The following is a 14,751-nucleotide window of genomic DNA, read 5'->3' as shown; positions in this document are numbered from 1 at the left end:
AACACAACCTACCATGGCTACTGGTGTAAGTCGAACGTAGGCAGCGAATTTTCACATGCTTCAAGAGACCGACAAAGAGAAACAACCGACAACGACAAGCCTGAAGCAGGGGCGGCATGCAGGCGAAGGTACAATTGTAGAAAGAGTCAACGAAGCCATAGGAGCGCGCGGTCTCGAGCCAGACGCGCGCGCAGTGTTGTACACGTTCCTCAAAAAAAGGAACGAAAGCTCGTTCCTCGTTCCTTCTGATTTTTGGAACGCGTTCCCGTTACAAGTTCCATCTGGGAGAAAGGAACTCGTTCCCGTTATAGTTTAAAAAATGGAACGTATCGTTACATATACGTTACATTTGTATTTTTTGCTAATTACCATATTTAATAAAATCAAGCAGAGTTTTTTTTATGTATTCCAATAATAGTCAGGATACGAGTTTGTATGTCGTAATGGAAGGGCACCAGGAGAAGAAAACACGCGGAAGCAGGGTTTCATTTGTTGATATATTCATGTTAAACATCTCAGCTATTAACGATGTCCATGTTTGTAGTGGACAATTCAGACGAGCCAAATGTACTTTTACCCCAGATTGCACGAACGTTTTACAACAACCTCACACGCTTCAATTTAACAGAGTCCCGTGTTAGAACTTAACAACAGTTGCTTCTCGATGTTGCTGTCCGCAAGACAAGCAAGTTAACAGGAGGGTGGGGCTTTTGGAAAGCCAGTCTTGAAACCCACTAATACTTCGTTGTGAAGGTTGGGTTTGTTGTTCAGTGTGAAGGTGGAGGAGAAGAGAAGGAATGAAGGTTATTTTTTTGTGTATCTTTTAAGGGAATATTGTTCGGGATACAAGGGTGAGTCCGATATCTGGAAATCTGTGATTTGTGGTAAATGTAGGTCTCGTTATTGAAGTTCAAAAATGGCTGGAGTCGGAATAAGATTTCTGTGTGTATGAGGATTCGTAAAACCAAACAAAGTAGCTGAGTTTCAAACAACCCTCTTTCTTTGTCTTTTCCTACGACTAAAATTTTTGCTTTTTGTATAGCAGTTTCGGGCACTCAAAAAGTATCAATGCCCACCAGCTCTCCTGCATCTGAAACTGTTAGCAATAGAGGACCACACAAAATAATCCATAAGATTAGTAGCCAAAAAGTTAGAGATCCTACACTTCGTAAAGATATTGTTTTTGTACTTTTATACTTTCCCTGTTAGAAATAAAATAAAAATTACCCCAATGGACAAAAAAAGGAACGCCGTTACTCTTTCCGTTCCAGTAAAAACGTAACGCGTTCCCGTTTCAGTTCCAGCGATGCAAAATGGAACGGCGGCGTTCCTTCGTTACTCCTAAAAGGAACGCGTTCCAGGAACGCCGTTCCTTGGAACGCCGTTCCGCACAACACTGCGCGCGCGTCATGCTGGCGGGGAAGGAAGCACGCGAGCCGGGCGCCGTCCGGTTGCGAGATAAGAGGCATCTGTAAAAACTTCCTCCAACAGCCTCTGGTTTCACAAGCGATTTAATCTGAGCAGCTCGTCATAGCGGTTGCACGATCAGTCCAGAGAAAAAAAAAATTGTGCGTGCCCGGGCCTCTGATGGCACGAGATCCTCCTTTTCCTCGCAGGTCTTTTCTCCCAGTCGCGAGATGCTGTTATGTTTAACAGGCTCCCACCGCGGACTTGTTGCAGACCTCCAGTGGGTAAAGAAGTTGGACTGGTCTCCTAAAGGTTCGTCCGTCCGGCAGTCGTACTTCACACGAGCGAATGATATTGTCTCGTCCAGGGTGCACTTCTGTTATTCGTCCCACCTTCCACGTTGCTCTTGGTCGTCTCGCATCGTGAATAATTACCACGTCCCCGACAGCAATAGGCGTTGTGTTCTTGGGCGGAATGTGGTGGGCAGAGCTAAGTTGCAAAAGATACTCCTTCATCCACCTCTTCCAAAACTGCTGTCAAATTAGTTCTCGGTAGCTCCATCGCCGTCTTAGTTCACGCGATGTCTGCGGGTTGGAGCTCATTTGCTTCATTGTCGGCAACGACAGAAGTCGTTTTCCTACTAGGAAATGTGCAGGTGTTAAAATTGTTGGTTCCCGTTGATTTGAGTAAAGAAATGTTAAAGAACGCGAGTTCACGGCGGCTTCTACTTCCTGTAACACCGTCGATAACTCTTCAAAATTAAGATAGCTTCGTGCTAGAACCTTCCTGAGGGAGGTCTTCACTGTCCGTATCATTCTCTCCCAGAAACCTCCCCACCATGCGGCTCTTTCGGCGCTAAATTTCCATGTGATGTGATGGTGGGCGACATAGTCTTGTACATCCTGATGTCGGAGCAGTTCCCAGACAGCTGATATATTTCTTGCAATTGTCTTAAACGCCAAAGCGTTGTCTGAATAAAGTATGTTTGGCAGTCCTCTTCTGGAAACGAACCGACGTAAAGCCATCAAGAAGGATTGAGCAGATGTGCTCGTTGTGAGCTCGAGGTGAACTGCTCGTATGACTGCGCATGTGAAGATGGCGATATACGACTTCTCGTTCTTTTGTTCCTTCGTCTAAAGTGGACCAGCAAAATCAATACCCACGACGTTGAATGGGTGCGTCACCTCAATGCGTTCTTTTGGCAGTGGTGCCATTGGAGCTGATGTGGCCCTCAAGTGTGTCCTTGCACACTTGGTGCAGTTTCGCAGAGACTTCTTTACGGCTTGTCTTCCGCGTACAATCCAATACTGTTCGCGCAATTCAGTTAAAGTATCTGCTACTCCTCCGTGAAGCACCCGCTGATGTGCGCTGCATATAAGTAACTCGGTGAAGCGATGTGCGTTGGGGAGTATGATGGGGTGTTTAGGGTCTTCTGATGCATTTAGTTGTTGGAGACGACCGCCTACGCGTAAAACTCCGATGTCATCTAGGAAAGGTGTCAAATCTTTTAGTTTCGATGACTTGCTCAGCGGCCTTCCATTTCGTATGCTCTGAAGTTCTCCCGAGAATTCATTTTTTTGTGTGACCTTTATCCAGTATTGTTCCGCTCTTTTGAGTTCTGCCGTTAAAAGGTAGTTAGACAATTCCTTCAGTGCGCCAGTGTTTTCTTTGAAACGGTAAATCCAAGCAGTGACGCGTAGGACCCTTGAGAGCTCGCTGTAGCGCTGCAAGTAAAGAACAGGGTCGTCTACGGCAGTTGTTACTTGTAGTACATTGGTTTTGATGTCCTTGTCTTCCATGTCGCCTAGGTCGTCTCGTTCGGGATGCGCCTGTTGCCATTCTGGTGACGGTTTCTTGAGGCAAGAAGGGCCAGTCCACCACAAGTTGTTTGATTCTAGGTTCGACGCGGAGAGTCTTCTTGTTAGGCAATCTGCCGGGTTTTCTTTACCCGGGCAGAATCTCCAGCGAGCTGTAGGCGTAGTGTTTTGGATTTCCGTCACTCTATTAGCAACAAATGTCTCCCACCGGTGACTTTGACCTTGTATCCACTTCCACGTTATGGTAGAGTCTGTCCACAAGTATACTTCGTGGTCTTGAAGCGACGTCTTTTCTACATAGCGCAGTAATCTAGAACCGATGAGAGCTCCCATCAGCTCTAAGCGAGGGAGTGTCAGCTTTTTAAGAGGTGCTACTCGCGCCTTTGCAAGTAGCAGATGTATTTCTACTGTGCTCTCAGAGTCAGATGTTCTTAGGTAGACAACTGCGCCGTAAGCCTTCGGACTGGCGTCAGTGAAGACATGTAGTTCGTAAAACAGCGTAGTGTGTCGGAGTTCCTCGAACAAGAATCGAGATATGGATATGACTTGTAGCTGTGGAATCTCGTTGCACCATGTGTTCCACTCTTGTTGTATGTTCTCAGGAAGACTATTGTCCCAGCTTATCTTTAATTCCCACAGTTTTTGGAACATAATCTTGACTCGGATGGTGAAAGGTGATAGCAATCCCACGATGTCGTAGATTCTATTGGCAGCTTGAAGGACATATCGCTTTGTACTTAATTTCGTTTTCAAGAAGTTCAACGTCGAGGTCAACGACAACTTCAAAGTGTCCTCTTCTGTATTCCAATGCATTCCAAGCACCTTGGTGTCTGTCGCCATATCAGCTGGTTGGGGGACTCCTTTTTGGAACAATCTTTGCAGTGTCTTGCTGTTGGATGCCCATTTTTGAAGATTCATGCCAGCTTGTTGCATGATGTCTTGTGTTTCCTTAAACAGCTTGACTGCTGCTGCTTCACTCTGGGCGCCAGTCAAGAGATCGTCGACATAGAACGATTTCGCTAGAACCTGAGCTGTCTCCGGGTGGTTTTGAACTGTTCGGAAATGATGCTGTAGGGTAGCTGTCAGCAAGAACGGACTGGATGTCGTCCCAAACGGAACGCGGGTCATCCTCCACTCCTGTATTGGTGGTAACTGACCGGTTGTTGTGGGCCTCTCTTCAAACCACAAGAAGCGTAGCGCATCTCGGTCTCTTTCTTTTACTGATATTTGCAGAAATGCCTTCTGAACATCTGCTGTCATCGCTATTTTATTGACCCGGAACCTCAGGAGAACCTGTAATAGGTCGTCAGATGCCTTTGGTCCCGTTTCAAGAAATCCGTTGAGACTCTCACTTCCTTGCTGGTGAGATGAGGCGTCAAATACAATTCTAATCTTCGTTGTGAGCGCCTCCTCGCGTACTACCGCATGGTGCGGCGTGTAGTACTGCCGTCCTGTATTTTTCTTCGCATCTGGAACCACCTCTGCATGCTCATCCTTCAAATATTGACGGATCACACTGTCGTAAGTGTTCAGCAGGTTTTCATCTCTACGGAGTTTTCGCATCAACCCGTTTAACCTTGCTGTCGCCAGCTCCTTGCTGTCCTGGAGCTAGGTTCTTTTGTTGGGCTTCCAGGGTAGTGAGACTTCATACCTGCCTTCAGTCCAACAAATCGAATCTTCAAATGTCTGTAACACCGTTTCCTGGGACCTATCTTCCTTGTCTGTGATTCCAAGATGTTCCAGGTCCCAAAACGCTGGCAATTTGTTCGTTTCGTCTTCGGTGGTGACTCCTGCATTAAGAATACAGGCCATGACATGGTTTTGTGTTGTCAATGAATAATTTTCGTCCGTTGGTCCTTGCACCGTCCAACCAAGTCGAGTGCTTAGCGCTGTCAGCTGCTGACTCTCACTGCGGATGTTGTCACCCTTCATAATTTTCCATACTTGGTCAGCACCGATTAATAGGCTGATTCTGAGTGCCCCTTTTGTTTCATCGAAAAGGCAAAGGTCAGCCAAATCCTTTCCTTGACTTTGAAGCTCTCCTATGAAAGGGTGGTCCAAAGGAAGCTCCATCATTTGGCTGCAGATATTCGGGACTTCTACCGCTTCGAAGATGTACACTCCTTGGTGGTACTGGCTCTTTAGTCTAACCTCCACAAGCTTTCGTCTTTGTTCTTTTGCAGCTTCGGATCCAAAGGTGTTGATGCAAATATTTATGTCGCCGAGAATACGTAGTTGGTACCTTTTGGACACATCTTCTCGGATGAAAGTTCGCTGGCTTCCTCCGTCTATCATTCCTCTTATGTATCTGTACCCACTTTTGCCAGCGATCCAGCCCCGAAACGTTTGAAGTAGGATATGGGGCTCCTTTTGTGTTGTTGATGGAGCGTAAGTATGGAGTGCCTTCGTTTTGCTATTTTGTTCCGTCTCCTTAGTTCGTTGCCAGCGTGGGTCGCACATCGATGTAGCATGTCTGCCTTTGCAAGTATTGCAGACGATTCTCCTTCTGCAATCTCGCGCTCTGTGCCCCTTCATGGTACATTTAAAACATCTCATGTCGTCGGAGAGTTTCTTCTTTTTCGCATCTATCGTTGCATCCGTGTTGCAATCTTCCGACGAGTGTTTTCTGGAAGAGCAGAAAAGGCAGTCTGCTGACTCTTTCGCCCGACTGTGTAGAACAGCTGCGGAGCTTCTTGTACCTTCTCTTCTGGAATCGTACTTCCTAGTGTCAGGTCGACTGTCTTGACTTGTCCTCCCTGTTGTCAGTCCACTTCGTTCTCGACATTCCACTTCAATCTGAAGAAATTTTAAGGTCATCTCCAGATCTCCTTCTGACGTCAGTGGCTCTGTAGCTCCGCTGAAGGATTTTCGTCGATGATATTCGATGACGACGTCGGTTGGTAGAACCTTCATTAGTATCTCGTTCAGCATTGCAGAGTAGGACATAGCGTGAACTCCGAGATCTTTTAAGCCACGAATGTGTAGCTGAACGGCGTCGAGAAGTCTTCTTAAGGCACCAACGTCGTTTGATGATGGGACCTTCTGGAGCGTTCGGAGTTTTGAAAGATGGTCTTGCTCGATGAGTTTCTTGTCTCCAAATCGCGCTCGGAGTATAGCCAACGCGTCTGTGTAGCTGGAGTTAGACCCATGAAGGCCAGCGATGGCTCTAAATGCGGGTCCGGTGAGAAGGGACCGGAGGTAGTGAAACTTGTCAGCCTGACACAGTTGAGGATGCTGGTCAATCCTGTTTTGGAACATATCCCAGAACGCTTGCCACTGAGAAGTGCTGCCGTCAAATTTCAACATCTCCAATTTCGGAAGTCTTGTTCTGGCGTTCTCGGTGGTGGTCGGAAGAATCGCCGGTGTTCTGTTTACTTCTACCACACGGGCTTCTTGATTCTTCAGAATCTCAATTCGATGACTCAGCATTGCAAATGCCTGCGTTGAGTTGTCCTGGTAGGTCATTACCGCTTCATACTCTTGCTCAATGTGTTCGTCGCTTACGAAGGATTCGAACTCTCGATCTAAGATTTTCAGCTCTTCGATATTTGTCGTTAATCTCTGAAGCAGTGTTGTGAGCGAACTAAGATCGTGACCCTCATTTGCAAGAGTTGCCCTGACCTCGTGGATGAGCCGAGTGGTCTGGGCCCGACGAGAGGTTCGCTTGGTCCGTACTCGCTCCATGTGGCTGTCTTCAGAAGCTCCTTGAGGTCTCAGTTGGCTTTCTGTAGCGTTGAAGTAGCCTTCCCGGGTTTCGGCACCATCAAGTTCCTGTAAAAACTTCCTCCAACAGCCTCTGGTTTCACAAGCGATTTAATCTGAGCAGCTCGTCTTAGCGGTTGCACGATCAGTCCAGAGAAAAAAAAAATTGTGCGTGCCCGGGCCTCTGATGGCACGAGATCCTCCTTTTCCTCGCAGGTCTTTTCTCCCAGTCGCGAGATGCTGTTATGTTTAACAGCATCATCATCCGGCTGTCCGGCCTTGCTATGTTTGATGGCGCGCGCCTATTTTAAATCATTCGTCATAGGTCTGCGCTATAAAAAGCAAGGTCGGATAGTCTGATGTTGATAGCCGCTAATCTCGCATCCGGCGAGTGCCCGGCTCGCGTGGTTCTTCTTGCCGCCAGCGTGACGCGCTCATGTAGCACGAGACAGCACGTGAAATGATATGTGAAACGAGGTAGCCTTTTGCTTCGTTTTCTCTTTCCACCACTGTACCTTTTGCAGACTTTCAGTTTCTCGGTGCACGCGAAATGTCGCTGAAGCGGGAATTAGTCACGCTTGAGTGACAAACAGAAACTACAGACATCGACCACCCTCAAGCACGTGAAAGTATCTTTGGCAGAGTTGCAATCACTTGTGCTTAGTTTATTAGCACAAGTCGATTCAAAGCCTGCCAAAGTTACCTTCACGTGTATGCTGCAGGTGCTTGAGGTTGGTCAATGCATGGTTGTTGCCTCTTGCCGCTCAAGTAGGGCTTGAGGGCATGCCTAGTGTCGTGGCTCCAAGCTCACATATTAAGAAAATATATATTTTGGAAAGGTGAAAAGACTCATGAATGGGCCATGGCACCGCAGTAACTTGTGACATACATTGAGCTGCATAGAGAGGTGCTGTCTCCTCCAGCTTGAACAGCGGGTCGAAGATGCCACCGCCAAACCACACGCCCCACCCCCCCCCCCACCCCCCCCCCCCCCCCACACGCACACACACACACGCTGTTTCAGTGCTGTGTAGTTCTGGCCATAGTGTTCAGGGGACCGTTGGCTAGCAGCACAGGGCCGCCCTCTCCTGGCACAGCTTGCCCTCGTGCAGCCTACGAGCCTCACCGACCGTCATTTCGTCGCTGAAGTAGCACATGAATGTATCTCTCGTAGTGCGGGAGCCGCGAAGGAGGCGAAGGGCACCCGCTGACTGCGTGCTGTGTGTGTGTATGGAGTCAAACCGAATCACAGCAACCAAGGGCACATCGATGCGAAAATAGACGACGTTTTTATTTTTGTCTGTGCTCAGCTCCTTAATCTTTACGTCGAGCTTGGTCATGCATGCGGCGTTGTGGCGGTCGGCCACCTTGTTCTGGTTGTGGTGCTGGCAACGCCAAACCTTGTGGAACACCGTTCTGCGAATTGCAAAAGAGCAAAAGAAAAATAAGCGAGATTACTTAAGCACTGTAGCTGAAGTTAATTTCTGATGGGCCAATCACAGCACGCCAGAGAGAAAATTGCCCATGCCGGAAATCTGGTTTGCATTCGCAAACCCTAGCGTATGTACAGTTAGAATCAACCTTAATTAGGGTATGCCGTTTCCTAGGGGTGCTAAGTCTAGCGGTAATCCGCGCAACTGATTCGTCAGGTGACGTTGGTTCCATTGCAGTGCGCGGAAAGGGGGGGGGGGGGGGTGGAGCAATGTACCTCTTCAGATGATATTCTGCGAAATCATTGCTTTGTTATGCTTTAACCTGCCTTTGTGCTGTGCTCCGCATTACACTGCTCGTTTCCAAAACAAAATGAGAAAATAGAACCCTTCCGATTATTGCATTTTTTATTGTAGCGTGTTTAACTTATATCTTGAACTTGGGCTGTATACATGATGACGTTTCTTCTCCGAAAAAAAAAAATCACAGGTGAAGGGAACAAACTAGTTTGATTCGCCGGCTCATCCGAGACGAATCATTAGTTTAACCGCTTTTTATTTGAGTAATATTACACTCGCTTGTAGATGTGGGTCGTCACCAGGAATAAAAAAATAATACGTGTTTGAGCCTTTTCTTATGGTGTATCAGTGTGAAGTTAGGTTTAGAAACTGATCTCGATTGCGTTGAATCGGGACGTCCCAAGTAGGGATGTCTCAACGGGAGATTCAGACTTTCACAGGAGTTTCCATGGTTTCCATTAATAGAAATAAACTGTATTAAAGTTGACATTTGGGCTAGTTGGTAGTCTAACATATTAAGGTATTTAGCGCACAAAGTAGAAAAAGTAACAACAGTAAGCGAAAGGCTTCCAGACCAACAAGACCAGTGTCGAGAAAATTTGGCCAGTGGTAATATCGTACCTGCACAGAATGTCGCATAATTAAAAAAAAAAAGAAAAAAGCGTTGCAAGCCGTTATGGACTGAGAGTTGCTTTTTCAGCCCCGCAAAAAATGTTTCAAATTTGCCCTAGCATAAATGCGCTTAATAAGGGTGCCACAAATCACAAGTGCACCAAGAAGCATGCACAGCAATTCCTTCGATGCGCTTCTAGTGTCGTATATAAGATACCACTTTACTGTGGGAAAACCTACATAGGCCAACGGGTCAGATGCCTCAATGATTGATTCCGTGAGCGTGATTACTCCTTGAAGGCTACATTGGGCGGACATCTTCCGATCCATTGTAGAGAGTGCACATTCAGACCACTTTTCGGCTAGACAAGCAGCATGGGAATGAAGAATAAATTAACCGGCGAGGTCAATTTATCGTTGTTCCTGTGAGGACAGGAACACCAGTACCTGTGAGGAAAGGAATGGTGTTAGTGTAGAGCCCGTGACGCTGTCAAACAGTGCAAAATTTCCTTCAAACAGACAATGAAGGCAGCTTACAAACCTATATGAACGAACCCCTATCATATACTGGGCTGCTGGCAGATGCACGTGTCCGCGGTGGATCATTCTATCTTTTTTTTTTCTCTTTCTTTCCTGTCAGTAAACAAAGTTGTGAATGGCGCTTTTTCCTGGGGGATCGGTGGCCGAGTGGGCTAGCGCACAGCAGCTCGGAGCACATGGAGCGAAAGCTCGCCCTGCAGAACCCAGGATCCTGAGTTCAATCTCTACCCACGCCCGTTTTGATCTGGATGAAAATCGCACCGCTGTGCGGTCGTGTATCACTCACTACTGCGTGACGCACGTTAAAGACCCCAGGGTGGTGGTTTTACAGCACTAGCTAAATTTCTCATCTACAGTTGGGAGACTTGTCACCTGTCGAGGCAGACCAAGTTCTAGGTTGTATAAACATACACACAACCCAGTTTCTTTTTTCTCAGTGAGGACGGTAGAAACTTGGAGTAATCGTATCGGTGCCCTAGCGCGCCTCGACCGTGTGATTTCTCATTTGGCTTTTCAGTTGTGGAGGAAAGCTAAGAAGGAAAAAGTTGAAAAATAATTCCGTTGCCCCTTAAAGAGACGGTGGAACGATACTGGCTTGGAATATTTTTCACTTTACAAGACCTTACTGGCACTAGTGTGACCCAAGTATACTCGCACGCAACGCCTCTGAACAAGAAACTTCTTTGTTGCGGTGTAATGTCAAGGACAAAAGTAAGCGTTTTCTTTCTATCTATTCTTCGCAAAACTTGATGACGTAGCCTGTGGGTCACAGTATCCCTCCGTGACAATACTGGAAGGCAGCTCATAGATTGAACCCGAGCATTGCGTTGGCACTCGATTTGGGCTCGTGATAATCGATAGCTAGAGAAGCATTCGGGTTGTGAGTTGTGACCCCTGTCCAATCGCTGAAATGACGACAATGGCGGAACCATTACAAAGTCTGTAACTCAGCTGTCTCCTGCGCTTTGCCAATCCCAGCGCATGGCTATGATAAACATGGGCGGCATATAATCGACTCTAGATCACTTGGCTGCTTGTTCTGTCTGCGATTTAAAAAGATGAGCCTGCTCGTTTTTGTTTTTTTTTCGTTTTTTCGCTCTCTATCGCGGGGGTTGAATAACGTATGCGTGTTTTAAAGGTCATTAATGACAGGGCCTCATTCAGCGGCATTTGATCTCAGGTCAAAAATTATTGCATCGGCCCTTTAAGGTTGATTCTGACTGTAGCTACCTAAAGCCTTTTGATAAAGGCGTTGTTCTTACAGGTATCGCCAACCATTGTGGGAACGCGCAAGCCACGTGCCGCGGGTGGATGTTCCGCCGCCAGTCGCTTCCACGGGCTGCAGATTTCATACACTCTAAAACCGGTCTCTCATAAGAAACGTTGTCCCTCTAATTTTAGAGGGGACAACAATGCTTTCAGGGGGACAGCTCTTTTTAAGAGGGAAATTGAAAAATAAAATAGCAACATCTAGAGGGACACCAACATATTAAGAGAGACCAAGGAAACCGTTTCGTTGGTCCCTCTGAACAGGAAAGACCGACAGAAAGATTCACACGTCTCCCTTCATATTAAGAGGGGACTGGTCCCTCTTAACTGGACCAATGTAGTTCGGTCAGGAGGAGAGAAGCAGGCGCACTAATCCACGGCAAAGAGTTCGGATGGTGCTGAGGCTTCGCGCCAATTCGCGGAGACCTGGAAACGGTCGTTGGCGGAGAGCAGCAAGCGTCACGCTGCTCGTTTGACTTCCTTCGGGTGAGTAATCCTGTCATAATGACGCTTTTGTTTTGGGTGCATTGCGGGTGGGAATAACGAGCCATCAATATTTTCACGCTGGCTGTGAGATGCACGACCTTTGCAAGTAGAGAGAGGGTGTTCAGCTGTAGTCCGCGGACGCGGTCGCTTCCTGGATCTGCTCGTTCAGCTAAGGACAAAGCGTCGCTAATCGTTTGCCCTGCCGTGAGCCGCAGGGCTGTCTTTCCTACAAAACACTTTTAGCGGGCTAGGGTGTCCCAATGTGTACGCGTATGTCCTAGGCTGGTGATATCAGACCATTTTCTGTCCGACGCTTTTGTCTACTTTTTAATTTTGAACGCGCGTTCGTTCTTCTCCCAGCTCGAGCTGCTAGCTTTGGCACTGCTACGCCGGCATTTTATTACCGGCAATTTCCCTTTACTTTATCCGTGAGCGCACACTGTCGGCATCGAGTACTACAAAGGATGGCATCGCCCTCCCTAAGGCATAGCCAACATAAAGGCACCCTAGCTGGGGCTGTCAGTGTTTGTAAGCTTGGCTCGCCGATTTGTTTCTCGGTGTGCACTCTAAATGCTTGAGGTTGACCGCTCGAGAGCGTTTGATTGACGGAAACTATGTAGGCGATTTTGCGTTTGTTCGCCTTCAGAATTCAATACAGCAATTTACACTGCAACGTTATGTTGTAGACATCGTTAGCGTTGCAGTGATTATGAACTTTTTTCTCAAGTGGGAGGCGAGCAAAAACCCATAATGTGTGTGCATGTATGTGAAAGGGGGGGGGGGGGGGGGAGGTGGACGAGCTTTTAATTCAAACCCCACAAAAAAAAAAAGAAGAAAAAAAGGTTTTTTTCCTTCGCGCGTTCGCGTTGCGTCGGCGTCGCGGCGTCTGCGGAAAGAGGGGCAGGGTGGAGCGGTGGCCCGGGAGTACATTTTTTTTTTTTTCTTGGCGTACTTTTTTGTTCGTTATATTTTGACGGTCGCGCCGGCAAACCTATCGTTTTTTTTTCTTTGTTTTTTTTTTCGGCGTTGACCATGCTTTTGTTTTTGGAGGTTTTATTCATGATGTCTATTATGCTCTTTGTTTTCTGTAGCTGGTTGAATATTTTTTTTTCTGTGTGGTACATCTGCGAAAAATATATAAACAGAACTTCTTTTTCTATTCTTTTTTTTTTCTTAGGCGCTTTAGGGCTAGGTTGACTATGGGCGTTAAATGACTGACCGTTAAAAATCTTGTTTTCAGAGTGAGGCAATGGCAGCGAATGTTGACATAAAGGGAATCAGACGGAGGTTCTGCTCGGATTGCTCGTGTAAAGAGCTCTACCGGGACCCTCTGCACGGTGGAACGCACCACCCTGAGTGGTGAGCTTACTGCGGCCACCCGCACACGGCCCACAACGAACTCGGTAATTATGAACTTTTTGTATTCTGGTATGTAGGTAGGCTCTATTCACGTTCTGTTGGCATATGCGTTGCTTCTGAAAAAAAGAATAAATGAATGGCTAGCGCCGAAATGTCTACAGAAATATAATTTTTTATTCGATTATGTTGCTTTCTAAAACATGCATTAGATCTCTTCTGCAGCTTCGAGCCGCAAATGCAATCCATGCTTTTCAAAGCACATGGGGCGGGGCTTCTAATGTTCATCTACTACTAAATCCGTTTTCGTTTTGTCTTGCTAACACAAAAACGATTCTCGTAAATTACTTAAAACAGCAGTCTATTCTCGTACCAAATATCAATAGTAGCAGAAGTTACGTCATAAGCTAATGTCACTCGCTATTTCATCGTATACAAATTGGGTTCCGAATCTTTGAGCTGTTTGCACTTCATTTTCGCATTTGTTTCCTACCGACTGCTTGAAAACAGGTGAAAGCGCTTCATTACCTTCATTCTAATTCCCACTCTGCATCTAAAGCAAAACAATATGGTCTTTCATTCAGCTAAAAGTGGATGCACAGCTTCGGTTCCATAACACGATCGTCACCATGCTGGGAAAACTGGAGGAGGTAAAACGGGCCTTTTGCGGAGACAACCCGACAACATTCTTGAACGTTAAGACCATTCTCCGGTCTCGATTGGCCAGAAGTTCTCTCATCACTGATGGTATGTGAAAAAGCGAATGCAAAAATAGAAATGTAAGTTTGACGCTGACGCAATCTTTTTTTTAACAATTGCTGCTTGCAGGACGATTTTACCCCTGACGAAAAAGTTCCAGGACCCAAGATTTTCTTCGGTTCGGAGAAACGGATCGTTTCTGGGAACCGGTCAGTGAAACTCTCTGCTAGCACGACTACGGAGGGGGCACTAGTCATGTGCTTATGGGTGTATTACATAACGGGACTCTTTTACCCTATGGCATATGGACAAACCCTTGGACTCCTCTAGGGTCTGCTCGTTGAAAATAAAGTGTTTCGATTCAGTTTATGTCAGAGAAACTCAGACAATTGCTCATGGCCGTTCAAAAACAACATAAATTCTGAGCTTCTGCTGATGGCAAGAGACGCCGAATAATCCGTTTTTAATGCTATGAAGTAGGTAACTACGCTCTAAAAAAAGCACAGGAATCTACTTTCCGGAACAGCACTTGGAAAGTCAATCACCTTAACTCACGGAGGGAGCTCAGCGAATCACGATGCCGAAACATAAGATTAGACCAAAAAATTTTAAAACGTCACGCTTGTGGTGCTTAGTGTCGCAATTCATTTTTTTTTTCTTTTTTGTATAATATCATATGTTTCGGCATCTACATTCGCCGAGCTGCCTCCGAGAGTTATGCTGATTTTCTTTCCAAGTGTTGTGGGGGAAAAAATGTATACTTATTTTTTCACGTTACCCCCTAAAAAAAAAAAAAAAAAAATTCAACACGATTATTAGGTTGCTGTTTATGATAGGCAAAAAGAGTCACTTTGCAGCACGGAATTTTTTTTGTGATAGTTTCCAAGAAACTCCGATTTCTGGCGTCGTTCTAACGCCTTTTTTTTATCCGTAAAAGCTACCAGAACATCGGTATAAAATTACTATTTTGATAAAGACATTTCAAAATATTTTCTTGTGTCATGGCAAATAAAACACGTGTTTACCCTTAAAGATTGTTACTGTTTTATTTAACACATTGATTCCGTTTTTCAAACATAATATACAGATCAAATTTCAATTCTGTTACGCAGCACAGAATAACTTTGGTTAAA

The 14,751-nt window shown here is 46.2% G+C and overlaps 2 protein-coding genes across 2 annotated transcripts; both read right to left on the bottom strand.

Annotated features, from left to right (window-relative positions):
• Positions 1-2,869: 2,869 nt before the first annotated feature.
• On the bottom strand, positions 2,870-4,157 carry LOC120847934. The gene is made up of 2 exons (XM_040219868.1): positions 2,994-4,157; positions 2,870-2,893 (listed from the first exon to the last, which is right to left on the bottom strand). Exons 1-2 carry the CDS (start codon positions 4,155-4,157, stop codon positions 2,870-2,872), a joined length of 1,188 nt encoding a protein of 395 aa, XP_040075802.1.
• Positions 4,158-4,832: 675 nt separating this feature from the next.
• On the bottom strand, positions 4,833-6,908 carry LOC115318955. Its single transcript, XM_040219867.1, has one exon. It carries the CDS (start codon positions 6,906-6,908, stop codon positions 4,833-4,835), a length of 2,076 nt encoding a protein of 691 aa, XP_040075801.1.
• Positions 6,909-14,751: the final 7,843 nt, after the last annotated feature.

Source organism: Ixodes scapularis, unplaced genomic scaffold (genome assembly GCF_016920785.2).
Source record: "Ixodes scapularis isolate PalLabHiFi unplaced genomic scaffold, ASM1692078v2 PGA_scaffold0__279_contigs__length_252992795, whole genome shotgun sequence".
In the NCBI taxonomy this organism is placed as follows: Eukaryota; Metazoa; Arthropoda; class Arachnida; order Ixodida; family Ixodidae; genus Ixodes; species Ixodes scapularis.
The sequence above is the reverse complement of the archived record's forward strand: the minus strand, read 5'-3'. Positions and strand labels throughout refer to the sequence as shown.

What these genes read in the sequence shown, in the direction of transcription:
- LOC120847934 (XM_040219868.1), bottom strand. Translation starts at nt 4,157, where the DNA reads ATGCAACAAGCTGGCATGAATCTTCAAAAATGGGCATCCAACAGCAAG. An exon ending in CGGAACAATACTGGATAAAG is followed by an intron (nt 2,894 to 2,993) that starts GTCACACAAAAA and finishes CACCTTTCCTAG; the next exon opens with ATGACATCGGAGTTTTACGC.
- LOC115318955 (XM_040219867.1), bottom strand. Translation starts at nt 6,908, where the DNA reads ATGGAGCGAGTACGGACCAAGCGAACCTCTCGTCGGGCCCAGACCACT.